This window comes from Thermobia domestica, chromosome 7 (genome assembly GCF_964235325.1).
Source record: "Thermobia domestica chromosome 7, izTheDome1.hap1.1, whole genome shotgun sequence".
In the NCBI taxonomy this organism is placed as follows: Eukaryota; Metazoa; Arthropoda; class Insecta; order Zygentoma; family Lepismatidae; genus Thermobia; species Thermobia domestica.
The window spans coordinates 220552980-220568169 of NC_137460.1; the positions used below are offsets into that span (position 1 = coordinate 220552980).

General features: G+C 34.3%; 1 protein-coding gene across 1 annotated transcript; it reads right to left on the reverse strand.

The window, feature by feature from the left end:
* Window positions 1-14237: 14237 nt before the first annotated feature.
* Window positions 14238-14963, reverse strand: LOC145689559 (uncharacterized). Its single transcript, XM_081763737.1, has one exon. It carries the CDS (start codon window positions 14961-14963, stop codon window positions 14238-14240), a length of 726 nt encoding a protein of 241 aa, XP_081619863.1.
* Between the last annotated feature and the right edge of the window lie 227 nt (window positions 14964-15190).

Genomic DNA, 15190 nt, shown 5'->3' on the forward strand with positions numbered 1-15190 from the left:
CAGTAAAAGGACAAGATTGTACTTTTGTGAATAATTACCTTGGACTTGAAAATCAAACACACCAGTAGAAAACCTAGGTATAATGAATTGACACAGACTGCAGAGGCTTTATTTTATTGATTGTATGGTAACTTGTTAAAAACTTGTAACAATGTATAGTTACTTATAACTAATGGATGTAGAAAAGCGATGGTATGTTAGTGGTTTACTTTTGTTGCGTGTGATCCATGGTTTAATCCCCGACCAGATAAGTTTGTGGTGGTTATGTGTTTACTTGAAATCTTTGTTTCCCTATTTTGATTTTAGCGATTTATGCATCATTATTCACCTATTTTAATTGTGGACTAAACGATTTTTATTTATTCTCTAGTAAATAGGTTGAGTTAAATACAAAAGAAAAAGAAATAGAAAATGTATCTTTAAGGCAGATTTCCCCTTACTAACCCAACCACTTTCATTTTTTGTCTCTCTTTCTCTCTTTTCGCACACAAACACAGACACGCACGCGCTAAGTTTTGTTCAGCGGTGCAAAACGAAAGTACAAGGATTTTAAATTTCCTTGATGATTTTCACCAAGGTTTTAAAAGGCAGTGACAAAAGGATGAATGGAAAACTGGAAAGCGTCCACCTCCTAATGTATTACAACGGATACAGTTACCCGCATACAAACCTGTTTTCCATAAAACATTCTTGAAGCACCCCTAAAGAAAGAAAGATTTTTCTTTTACATCATTGACCTCGAAAAAAAGAGAATGGAACTCGTCTTGTTTTGTATTATGACGATTTTCTTAAAGATAAAAAAACAGTTGTAGAAAATTATTTTAGTTTTCTGTGTTTAACCTTTAAAGCAAAAATAATATTTATATTTCAGTGTGCTTGAGTTTACTTGTAGAGTGCTCACCTTTGCTGCAGGAAGTTCAAGCTTTATACAAAAATTTGGGATTTCACATTAAACTATAGATTACCAGCTCATATAACCTCAATGCTGAGAAGGAAGTTAAACTTGAGTGTAACACTTTATTCTAATTAAAAACACTGTGCTTAATGTCTTAATTTTATAGTTGTATTCCTTCCTTCATTCGTCCTTAGGTATTTACTATTAGTAACATATTTTCAATACTGACTCGCAGAATAAAGAACCAATTTCCTAAATCACAATCACATACGTATCAAGTCTTATATTACACACACAAGTAGTAAACGTAATTTTACATAGGTGCACTGCAGGTCAGTGATAGAGTGCTCACCTCTGGTGCGAAACGTTTTCTGCGTTCTATTTCAAACCATGGGTAACATCAAGTTTTGCCTTTGTTTTCAGAAAAAGAGAGAAAACTCTTTTTCATAGATGAAAAAAATTAAACTCTGTTAAGAATGAAATATAGGGAATATAAACGAGTATTTAAAATGGAAATACCTAGAATATGTATATAAGTATTTAAAAAAAACCTAAAAATTACATAATAAAAATATTTACAAGACGAAAAAAAGACTCTATACACCAAAAATACCCTCCTCATCATCATCACCACTTTCCTCATCTTGAGCATTTCCTTGTTCAGCTTCTTGATTAGGCCGATTTCTAAATTCTTCTTTCTCAAAATGAGGAAGACCAACAATCACTTCGACCTCCTCTCAAATCTGTTCTGTATATTCTTCGTAAACGCGTATAACATTCTGATTCCTGTATATGTATATTCTTCTTCTTCTTGTTATTCGTGCAATAATGCTGATTACTTGCCTCTGTTGGTTCTTTATAAATTTCATCCTGAAAAAAGATATATAATTAGCTTCAAAGCACATGAATAATAAAAAATAAAATACACAGTATATAATTTAACTTCATTTTCATATTTCGTCATATTTAACTTCAGCTGACTTCTGGTATTTCCGTAATATGTATATCATCTTTCCTAAAACCCCCCTAAATAATAATAATATTAAAAATCATTCTAATATTAAGCAAAATGTAGTAAACATTTAACACATTACTGTATTTATATCAATACTGATTATTTAAAACAAATGTTTTCCAAATCTATTAAGAAATGTGTGTTATATAACATAGAAATCTAAACATTTTCGTTGCACAATAAAAATTCTAGAATTGTATTATTATTATTATTATTATTATTTATTATTATTATTATTATTATTATTATTATTATTATTATTATTATTATTATTGTACTGAAATCAAATATTTTTCATCTTTATCCTAATATCTTATGCTATTAGAAATTTACTTACATTTGCAAATTTATCTTCAATGATGGGACTTCTTCCTTAAACGATTGTTCTCTTCTGCTTTCTCCACCTCGTTGGTACTTCTTCAAAATGATCACTTTTCCATCTTCTAACTTGTATATATAAGTTTCAAAGCTTGTTAGCAGGGGGGGTTTCTAAATAGAAAACAAAACATTTCTACCCTTATGATCATATAATTTCTTCTCACGTATTCACCGTTTTCCCTCACTTTGCTAGTTCTCGTCCTAAATCAAAGTTACAGTATTTTCTTTCCTTCATTAATTTCTTCTAAACTCCCATGTCAGATTTCCTTCTGATTTTCACAACAAAAAAATCTTTACCACTTAACAATGCATATAAATTACTTCTCCTAAAACATAAATCCAGCCGCTATGCTAATTTTTACAAAGCTTCCCATTCTCTGTGAAATACACATTTCGTTCTCGTACAAACCTCATATATTTCTTTTAAATATAATGCATGTTGCATCAAAAAATATGTTTTTTCTTAAGGAAAAGGAAGCCTTCTTTATTTTCTTCCTACCACAACATGTTTTCACAGTCCAAGGTTTTTAAAATGCTTCTTAAACATCTGTTTTCTCTTTGTATTTAACCATTTAAATTCAACATATCGTCCATGCAAGAGGATCCAATTTTTCAAAAAGACATGAAACACATTTTCTCTCCTAGCATGCGAGTGGATAACCCTCCGAAAATAAATATTTTCACTTCATACCCTTCCATTGTTAAAACACAACTGCCTTCCCCAACACGCAATAATTTCCACCTCTGTCTACCTGCAATAAATTTAAATCAACTATCCCCGTATAATTCTTCTTTTCTCAACACGCACACATGATAAAGCCACTTAATTGTCTTATTATTCAAAACCTAAGAAAATGATGTCTTCCTGCTGATTATTTCACACTTTTCTAACTAATAATAAAATACCTTTAAGTCCAACATGATACGTCATTTACATCATGATTTCTTTTTTGTTTTCTGTTTCATGTTAAATACATATGAAATACGCTGCCTTGCAGGCAAAACTACAAATGATATGATCAACTCAAAAGGTACTTAACTTAGTTTTAAGGAAAACACCCTCTGTATTTATGTAATCCAAATATTCAAAAATAGTAAGTTCTTTAAGTAAGCAATCATTCCAGTTAGTTGTCTTCTTAAATATGTTTATCTATTTACTGAATAGTATAATATGTGTATATTTACTTGTATTGTTCATCTGTTTCTCTCTACATAAATGTAAAAACATCCCATTCACTTCATTTTCCTCTTTACATTAAACTGTTCTCATCGCAATGGTGTACACACGGTGCACTCATGTCATTTTTTATGTTAAATTGAAATGATGTCCACACCAATGTACACAATCTTACAATCTCCATTTTAATTTCATGTCCTACTTTTTGTACCACAAGTTCCGCTTTATCTTCATCCACATAGGTAGTGTTATATGTTACCTATCGTGAATACATACAAAATTTCATTTCAGCGCATTCTCGATAAGTGTTTTATAGTAAAAACATTTTCCTCCCTTTATATTCTGTCACCATCCGCTTGAAAGCAAATCTGGAAGTTTCCAGCGTTTTCTTTCTTTCACTCATTCCAACGACCAAAATTCCAGAATATTCTCCAACATCAGCTGCCGCATTACATATCATGGATATTAATGAATCCAACTTTATATTAGATTGTTCTACGTGCGTGATCTGCATATTTTATTTCGGAAAGGTCTTTCTGTATTCTGCATGTCCAATTAACATTTCTTTAGCTGGAAAACATTTATTATATGTCATGTTCTGTTTTCCCTATACAATATTCGTCCGCAGGAGCATACATTATCGTATTTCTTCTGTGTCATTTACAAGATCATTACTATGTAAAAAAAAAAAAGGGTGTATTCATTCTTCAAACTGTCAACCGCCCGTATAAACTATTATGTATCATCAGGAACTGTTAAATGTACAAAATCTCCATGGAATATGTAATTCAAAGCTATTCATCAATGTCAAGTTTGATTTTAACATGCAGAAAAGTAAAGCAGCTTGCTACGCGTCATGAATACATAATTAGGAACTTACTTTACTATTGTCCCCTAGTCTACTTACATTTCCATAAAATGGCCAAATTCCAGTTACAAGAGAATCCAGACATTATATTCTTAACAATTGCAGCTAAAGGCAAACCGACAGAAACTATTTCGAGGATATCGTAAATTGACATTCTTTTACCTGGATTATTTTTCATCCATTGGTCAATGGCAGAATTGACTTTTTTTTGAATGGAACAAAGTCCACGATCAAGTGGCTGTAACTTATGAGAACAGTCTGGTGGAAATGATAGAATCACTACTCCATTTTCCTTACAAAAATAAATTAATGAAATAGAGAAGTGTGAGTCGTCTTTTTCTAATAAAGTTAACACTTTGTTCTCTAACTTAGGTCTGACATGTTTGACAAAATGCTGAATGAAGGAAATAAATTCTGCGGCTTGCATCCATCGAGATTTAGTTACTGCACCTAAACAACTTGGAGAACTATCTCTAACGAAATAATAATGATAGCCACCTTCGGGAACACAAGGACTGGAGGACAGTGTTACCACAGACATTCGCAGCGAAACACATCGTAACTCAGTACTTGTGATGGCTCCAACTTGTTTCTTGCCTTTCATCGCAACAATTTTATCAATGTTGTAAATATTCTTATTTAATTTGTCTAATGTTATATATATTAGACAAACTTAGAGTTTGTCTAATACACTTGCATATTTATCGAAGAAGAGATCATCATTTGGCTTGTTAAAATTTATGGCTCTAGTAAGGGTTGTTGGTTTAGGTTTTCTTATTGTAATAGCTGGATGTCGCTGAACGTCAGACGACAACCAATCATCACTCGCAATCGCTGTGTCTATCCATCCCTGTGGTATTTTCAAATTAAACGTATTGGCACACACATAAGCTAACTTCCTATTTCCTTAGTAGAGAGACCATAACACAAATCTGCAGAAAGTTTATATAATTAGTGAGATTAATTTCTTGTTCTGTGGTAAACATTTCGGTGTGTGGATTGTAACCAATTTTCGGAGAAGCAAAAGGATCGCTTTTGGCGACTTTTCTTTTTAAAGAAAATCTGGAAAGCATTAAATGACAATCATCATTTTACTTCATACTAAAGCGAATACTTTTGCTATAATTGAGAACAGCATGGGCTGCCGCTTCCATGACTTCTTGGGACGTTGAGACTCGGTTTTTGGTTCTAACCTTCGATCATGGCATTACGAAACAACAGAAATGTCATAATAACGTATAGAAATTGTAACTTAGGCGTAAGGTGAAAAAATAATACTGATAGGTTTAACAATGGATGGGGATAACAAACTAATAATATAGACTACATCCTCAAATTTAAAAGTACGTCTATTTAAAAATATACAAATTCCACGCGTCAACAAGATGCATGAATGACGAGTTACTTGTTACCGGTACCGTGCCCACATTAGGTCGAAATAACTTTAATTCGGGATAACTTAAACATGGACAAGCAAGCCAAGATTAAAATATGACATAACATACATATTCAAGTCAGTGATGCAACAATGGCGTTTAGCGTCCTTAGGCAAAACCCGGAATGGCGCTCCCTATCCTCTCTAATATACCGAAGCACACTGTGCCCCTAGGAAATGCATACTCTATTGTCACGTCATTGATTCAAGTCGTAATGATATTGCCCTAATAGACACACTGCATGTGTAACCGCTGTATATACACTCACACAGAGAATGCGCTAGTGTGCGAGAGAGATTAAGTAAAACAAGTGAAAATTACATACGTTGTTGATTATTTTTTATGAATCAGAAAGGGAGCCTATTCAAGAAATAAGTCTCTAAAATCATATTTCACAACAAACATATTCAGTATAAAATCACAATGAAGGAAAATACTGAAACATTAGTCTATTCGGATACATCGAAACGCACTGATACGCAGCCAGTCACAGTTTATTTTCATCATGGTTGAGTACAGCTTTATCTGGGACGATTGTAACTCCCGATCGCAATGTTGCATATGTACCTGTGCAACGGTCAGTGATAAATACCATGTTTTCTCATAATTACATGAGTCAAATATTAAACACAATATCCATACAATACACACGCACAGGTTATTTGTGAACATAGATTACAGGTAAACGCATATCTATCAAGTTTCTCCTTGTTAAGTTTTCCACAGCAGAATGGTAATGATTTGTACTTTGGGTCTAAAAAGTAAGAGTGTTGCTAAGAGATAACATTTCAGAACACTATTTGACAAAAAAAAAAAAAAAAAAAAAAATGCTGATTCAGAATCTGATAGTGGATCGAGCTGAAGACGTCTTCCTAAGTCAACTGATATTGAAGATTTTAAGTTCTTCGCAATTTCAGAATCTGAAGGACATTTCTTTAGGTGCTTAGAAGTAAGACCATAGTCTAATGGTAAAGCAAAAGAAATGGAACACTTTTGATCACACATAACTGTTGCAGCCATTTGCAGTGGCTTCAGTATTCAAACGATATCTTCGATGGTTTCCCGCTTGTTTTCAGTTAATTGTAAATTCCTTGCATCCATAGGTTTATGATATCTCTGTCAGAGAATATTGCAATTATTGCTTCTCTTTGTTCCAGCAACCGTTCCATCATCGAATATGTGAAACTTTTCCAGCAGGCGTTTGTATATTGAATTAGGCGATGCTTTAGTAACTGAAATTTCTTGGTTCTTTTCAAGCGCGACTGAAGCAGAGGTGCCATGTTTGAAGTGTCCTACTACCTTGCTACAGTTTGAAATATTTGCTACCTCGCTTTTCTCTAAACTATCAGTACGGATTGCCGCAGTGTATGTTCCAAACACAGTACATTGTAAACCAGCAACAAATGTTCTGTATTAATCATATTCGATGCATTGTCGTGAACTAATGTAATTACTTTGTCTTGGATGCACCATTCCTCCATATACAGTTTAATAGCATGAGCTACATTTTCAGCTGTATGTCGTTCTTCTAGTTCAATTGTCTTGAGAAGAAAATCTGTGCAAAAGTTCTTATACGGAGCATGACATGTGACTGTAATGTAAGAATCTGTTGTTCGAGATGTCCATATGTCGGTAGTCAAGCAACTACTTCTGCTTCTTATAGCCTCTGTTGTACTTGCTCTTTTACTTCAGAATAAAAAAACCTGTAAGCGTCTCCAAAGTGTCCGCCGAGATGGTTCACGAAACGACATTAACTCCCGAACCCTTTCCCTTCAATAAATGAAATTGGGAGTAGATTTGTTACTATCATGTTTGCAATCCTTTTCGCAATCTATCCTTCATGGTCAGGTATGCACGGCCGCCAAATTTTAAGATACTTTATTAATTATCTTTGTTCATATGTTTCCTTTTCATAGTGTGTTTTGAGGAACTCTTGAATGTGTACGACCTTCCTACATCTGACAGATTGCTGACTATCACAATGTAAGATAAGGTCATTAGAAAGTAACTTTGTTGTTAAGATATTCTACATCTTCATTAACGGTACTGACCACCTTCACCATCTTGACTTTTTATTTACTTGATCTGTATGGTAAATCATTTTATTAAGACGAAAATTTTAATGGTTTGATTATAACCCTTCCTATTTCTCTTTCAATTGCATTTAACAGTTTGTTTCATACGACTCGATGCTTGAAACTTACTGCCCAAAAATATTTAGGTTTATAGGAAATATGCCGATCTTATCGTACCCACTTACTATGTTCTTAGAAGTGAAAACTCATAGAAATGCGTTCTTTATAGTGGGGGCCATATCATATTCACTCACTCTGTTTCCTGCATGTTATGTCATCCAGGTGTCAAGTTCCTGGCCAAAGTCAAACTTGAAAGGTCCAAACACTGATATGTGAAGAATCTTCATCCTTTGTGTTGTGTGCGGTGGAAGTGTCAGCATAACAGCACCAGATGCATTGGTTAACTCAATTTCTTCTACACTCTTCAGGCTGTGGTGCACGTCGGGAGTAAGGAGGATGGGTGGTTTGTTTATTGTGTCAGTGGACTGTTGTAGGTGTTCCAGAAACTTTACAAAAAGGCGTGAATCCATTTATCCAGAAGGCTCGGCGTATCCAACAGTTGTCAGCAGCTGTGAATTCATTCTTGCCTTTGCGTACAAAAACGAAGGAATAAATGTTCCCTGAGCATTTATACACGCAAACGAAGTTATGTTCTTTCTCTTTTGCAAAGACGTGACGCGCCCAACCTGCTTCAACTCCTTCCGTGCAATAATTAATCTTAGTTTTTGCACCATAGAAATAATACACTCTTCGCCGTTGAATGTTCTACCTCGACGGACAGTATCAACGAATGACAAACGGCTGCCTTCAAGATACAAGTCTGGGTCAACAATGCACGTACGCTGCCGGCAGAAGTGAACACATTGGGATTTCTCGGTGGAAAAGCGAGTTCCAAGCTTTCCTAACTGTGCCTTAGTTTTTTTTTTTTTTTTTTTTTTACTTACATAATTTATGTAGAAATGGAATAGTCTTCATTTTGAGTCAGTCATACCTTCGACCAGTTGCCATATCTACATTAAATCATGAAGTTTATGTGAGAGCATAACATATATGTTAATTACATTTGGTAAATACAATGAATTTTAAGAATTATGTGTGAAACGTTCACAAACCAGTTGCTGGACTAATATATGTGCAAGAGATAATCGGGATAGTACTATTTAAATATGTGAAATAAAACTCCACATTATAAATTTTACAGTTTACGTTTAGAAGAAATTAATAGTTACTAACCTACAGAGGACTTTTCTAAGTATGCTAAATGCTAGTAATTCTTATAAAAACAAATGCATCTAAATGTTTCTGCATTTGGTTGTTTTTAAGGACTTAGAAGTACAATATCAGTAAAAAAATTTATAATCAAATTAAAATTTATAATTCTTATAATTTGAAACATTTTAGCAACTTTTTAGTAGACACATGCTTCACTGCTTTTCATCAAATCATGAATGTAAGGCAGCTACTCCGGAAACGTTTGGCTAGTCACTATAACATTTCAAATTTATGTAAATACAAGGCCACTAAATCACTTTTTACCACTCTTAAGCGCCAGAAATAAAGATGAACGACAAAGATACAGCCCCGAAATGCTCTTCATTAGTTCTCAAAGTAATTTCTGCATGCGGCACCTTATGCCAACGTGTCTCAAGCTAAACACTGACCTGGTTGTAAAACACGCAATCCTTCGGAAACATATTAGTGCCAAAGTTGTAAAAGAATTCTCTGAGATGTTTGACAACTGAATGTAAAGGTTGATAATCTATCGGCGATAGCTTCGATGAATACAGAGAATGGTACAGTGTGGTGTAGCAAAGTCTCTAATTGAAAGGTTTTGAAACTTCTTCCATTACATTTTTCAACTTTTCAGATCGAAAAAAAAAAACTTATCCATAATTAGTTAAACTCCTGTGCCAAGATTGTAATGGATGAGGCCTTCGTGTTGCAAATAAATATTTTGTCTAATTTTTACTGCAATCAATACGGCACATTATGATACCATGTGTATTTATCACCATATTTGGTATAAGTCAGGACTACAATGTTCAACATAGCTGAAAATGCAAAGAGTTCGCCTTCAGTTACCCACATCCTGTCCAGCTTTATAGAAGAAATGTGCTCTTCGAAGCTTAAACTTCGTAAAGCATAGCAGGAAAGTTTTTCTTCGTTTTCCATCATATAATCAGTAATATTTTCCCTCACTATTGAATGCTAATCTTCTGAACAAGAAACAGGATAACTAAAAATCGGAGAGCAGAATTTCCGCCACCTGTAACTCATATAATTTCGTTTGATCTGGTTAATTGATTTTCAATTGAAGTTGTATTGCATATGCTTTGGTTAATAATTACAAACACATTTTGCCAGTCCTCATGTACAGGATAAAACAAACGTTTACTGTTGTCTGTCTCTGAGATAACTGTTTTCTCTTTCGTTCTTTGCGTTCCCTTCTAAACCTCGCTTCTTAAGTCGTATGTTCACTTCCTAATCAGCCGCCCAGGCTTCCTCCGCAATCTGTTTCTCAGCAAGTATCTTTCTCTATAATTGATATGACCTTCAACCAAAGCATTGGTGCTTTGTCTTTGCTGATTTGTTGCATTTTTTAATGATGAAATTATGCTAGATATGGCGTAAAAAGTTTAGTAAAATGTGTCAAGCCTTATCAGGAAAAATTACGTTTTCTTCTAGTTCAGGTAAATCCTTTATTTTGAGATATCTCTAAACTTTTTTACGGTTACAATCTATAGAGCGTCCCACTCTTAGATTGCAGTACAGAGTAAATGGAGCGCGCTGTTGCCACATTTCTTCCGCCGTATGTTTTCTTTCGAAGAAAGAACAAGAAAGACAGAAAGAGTGATGAGTCTGTAAATAAATCCTTCTTAAATTCATATATTTTTAACTCTTTGGTCATTCCAATCGCGCAAATTCATTTAGAACGGCGAGTTGGAGGGTACGAAATAACAGTCTAACAATTGTGTGTTAGAAGTTGTTTTTTTTTAAATGATGGTTTATAAATCGTTGCAATAAAATTTTAATGGAAGCAATAAGAAATCGAGAGAACATATGAAACGAATAGAAAACATATGATTGAAATAAATGGCAGGCTAAACAGTTCCACACACAAATTTCCTGTACCGATTGTGCGGCAAACTAAGGAATAGCAATGGGTAAGATACTGCTACTGAATTTGGATAAGAGTGAAAACTGGAGTAGAGTGATAGTGATAAGTGACGAGAAAATGTGACGTACGAGAATGCTCATTCGTCTGTGTAAGCAAAATATCCGCTAATCCAATTCCGTTTGTCAAACAAGTTACATCATAAAGTAGATTGTGAAGGCGGCTTCTCCCCACTTCCGATGTTTTAAGACTGTATCATGAAGGACGTGCTAGAGGGTATGGTGGCAGGGAAAAGAGACTACAATTACTGGACGATATCAAAATAGAAAAATCATACGTGAAGACGAAGAGGTTAACCGAAGACCGTGGGTCGTGGAAGCTTCTGAGTTGCAGCAAGTGGCCTGCCAATAAAATATGATAATGATGATTATGACAAATGCAATGGTGAATAGGAACTGAGCCTCCCTAGTTTCTATACTCACTTCTGACACTCTATCAGTCTGGAAACGGGAGAAGAATGAAAAGAAACCCAATTATGTCCGTTCTAAACAAACGCGGAAGTTGTGACTTTAAATCACGTATAGTGACAGCCAAAAAGATACAGATCGTTGGGCGAGGAAACAAAACCAAACAGAATTATCAAACCTGCTTCCTAAAGAAGCATGGGGGGGGGAGGGGAGAATAAAGAGGCCTTTCATTCTGCTTTGTGAGCTCATAAAGTTATTTGTTATGAACGCTTTTGCCATTTTCATATGTGTATTCAAAGTAAATAAGAGAAATGGAATTGCAAACGAAACCAACTTTTATTGTCAAAATTGTCAGCATCTGAAACAGCATTAAGGACTACTATAAATGAATCAATTACAAAACTAATAACTTTTTATCAGCAGGAATGAGGAGACTTATTAATAATAGATATTGGTTATATATATATATATATATATATATATATATATGTGTGTGTGTGTGTGTGTGCAACTCAAGGAAAACGAGCGAAGTAAGTAGTGGAACGTAAGATTGAGTGGAGTTGACGCAATGTTTATCGTAGGTGAGGTCCAGGATTCGATTTTGCGAATATGCTTCCGTTAAGCAGTAGATTCGTGCTCGCATACCGTCAACAGTAAACACTCATCGTTATAGCACAATACTCTACATCAGTAACTTTAAAACAAACATTATAAGGAAAATATCATCGGCAAGATTTATCACTGCTTTTCTTCTGGTCAGATGCACGCGCTTTCGAAAGTTGATGCTTAACACTAAAAGTCATAAAACCTAAATAAAGAAAGATATTGACCTGCGAAATGTTTTAAAAATAATTTCAATCTTTTCTCAATATTTTTCTCGCTCTGCACCCCCATCTAACCTGAAAAATAAAAAAGTTTCTCACTAGTCAACTTTTTAGATATTGCATTGGAATAGTATATGCACTTTCTGTTACATTTTATTTTTTATTTTAAAATTCAAAAAGTTTTTTTGAATGCAAACTTTTCCAACATTGGCACCAAATATGGTATTAATATCTGTATAAGTTTCATCGTTGTATCTCTTAGAGTTCCGAACTTATGACGTGATATATTTAACGCAACGTTAGAATTTGCAATTAGCAAGATTTCACTCTTTCAATTTATTTCAATACTTTAAATTTCTTCTTGATGTGAGAAAAACAGATTATTTAATAGAGAATACAATGTTCTATAATAATTTATTCATACCTAGTAAAAGAAACAATTTCTAAAATTCAGGCTAAGTTTGGCAACAATGGGCATAAGGAAAAGCATTGCCATTTGCTCCTGTACTGCAATCTAAGGGTGGGACGCTCTATAGTAATAGAATGGAGAATTTTTACGTAATAGTTTGTTGCAGATAGTACCTGCCATATGTTTATCAAAAGAATACGTGTGTTCACCAACTTTTTCTTGTAGTACTTCTTTCGCTTTAACATATTCCTTGTTCATTTTCTTGGAATAAAGTAATCGACATACCACTTCAAACCAATATGTAGCTTCTGATAATGTTTCAGATTGTTGGAGAACTTGTATTATATTTCGACAAACAGTTGTATTCTTAAGGACCACTGTTCTGTGTAGATGCATGAAAAATGCATCTGACACGTGTGCATTGCATATGTGAATGCATGATCCATGAAATTTGGCCTTATCAATGCATGTTAGCCACGATCTTTGTAAGTAAGAAACCAGGCTTTCACTATTGAAATGTTTCGTTACACTGTGTATCATTCCGAAACTAAAGTCTACTTCAACTAATCGAATTTCTGATTTTGAAAATGTAAATCCTGTTGATTTTAGAAAAGAAATGAATTAAAGCCGGTACCGTGTGATCTCGAGAAATAATTTCTGCCAAAGGTATCGGAAGTTCATTTTCTCTTACTTGAAACGCTGCCGCATAACAGTACATTCTTTTACTGTTATACCACTTAAGTTTACTGCAGATTGAACCGGTTGAATCCGGATTAAGTTTTTTCTTTACGCTTGTTTAAATTGCTGTTTTAAATTGCTGTTCAGTATACAAATGCATTTTCAAAGATACGTAATGCATTTCTTGTATGCAATCAATTCCGGCACTTTAAGAAATCCTTCCTTGTTTCTACAATATCCATAAAGGGATCGGGACGTATGTCACCAGATTTAGATATGTGAAACAAGTTATGTTTTACATTTTTTGGACGTGGTGTTAAATTGCCTCCTACTATCGATTCCCTGGGAGCTTCTCTTACTAATTCTTAATTCAGTATGTCCTCTTTCTATGATATCTTGTTTCGACAGAAATTCGATTTCTTCGTTTAGAGCCGTCACGGTAAACATAGCGTACGTAATTTGCCCTTGGTTTGAACAGTTCGTGAATTTAAAGCTTTATTACTTGACAGAATCTTTAGGGCTAAATGGAAAATACCAAATTAAATTTTTAAGCTGGATAGCAAAGTTAAGAAGCCCAATTTGTAGCAGTATTTAAAATTATTGACTTACTCTTAGCTCGTTCGCTAAAAAGATAATCTGTTAGTAGCTTCACTGAACGTGACATACAATAATGACAAACATTGAAAAAAAAAAGAAAGAAAATATAATACACGTAGACATTATGCAAGAATAAAATAAATTTGTAAGTAACATCAGTGAAAATTAGAAGAACGAACATTTACCATGACATTCATAAACTTATAGATAGCAACCTTGTTCACATACGACAAAATAAGAGAATTGAAGAAATTGAGAACGACGTAAATTAACTAGTGAAACAATTCCTCTTTTCAAAAGCAACTAACGATTATGCAAAAATGTCTCGAAGAGTTCATTTCGAAACTTATTTCCAGTTTCCTCATTCTTGTTACGCCGTTCTATTACTGGGGGAATTTCTATATTATCATCTTGTATTACATCCCCTGCAGAAATGCATATATTATGGAGCACAGAAGACGAACTTATAACTTTTACCACACGGTCAAGTTTACTAATTTCAAGGATTTTCGTAAATGCACATCTCCACCGTGCTTTCATCATGTCAAAAACTCTTTCAATAGTTATACGTGCCTTACTAAGGCTGTGATTGAAATGTGTCTGCTTCTCTGTTAAGCTAATCCAACCGTGCTCTTTCAATGGCGTGACAATAACAATCGGTGAAACAAGACAAGGATAGTCACAATTACCTCCAATGAAGTATCCTGGTGGAGGATACATGGAATTACGGTACAAGAAACTATTCTTTAACACCCTTGAACCATGTACAGAGACGGAATATTCACAAAAGATGTCTATGAACATTCCTTTCTGGTCACACAACCCTTGTAAATTTATAGAATAAGTCAAGTTTCTATTTTTATACTGCTGTCTCAGTCTGTTAGACTCACTGACTTTGATGTGGCAACCATCTGTTGCTCTAACCATGTTTCTGAACATCAAAATCCTTGCCTTAGACACGAATCCCTCTTGAATCTCCCGCAAAGTCTCCATTTGTTGCAGTTTAATAACGTATGGGACATGGTACATGATGATGGGACACGCAGTAACAACTCCAAAGCAAGCTCCACAATAGAGGAGCACAATGACCTACGAAAGACAGAAAATCATGTGTTAAAAAATGAAATCTTTGTGTTTTACGTCCCACGGATATGCCGGTTACACTACAGGAGACGGTGATGATGAGTAATGAATGAAATGGTGGAATGAAGAAAGTGGGAGGAAACGGGAGAACCCCCGGGAAAACCCACGCTCAC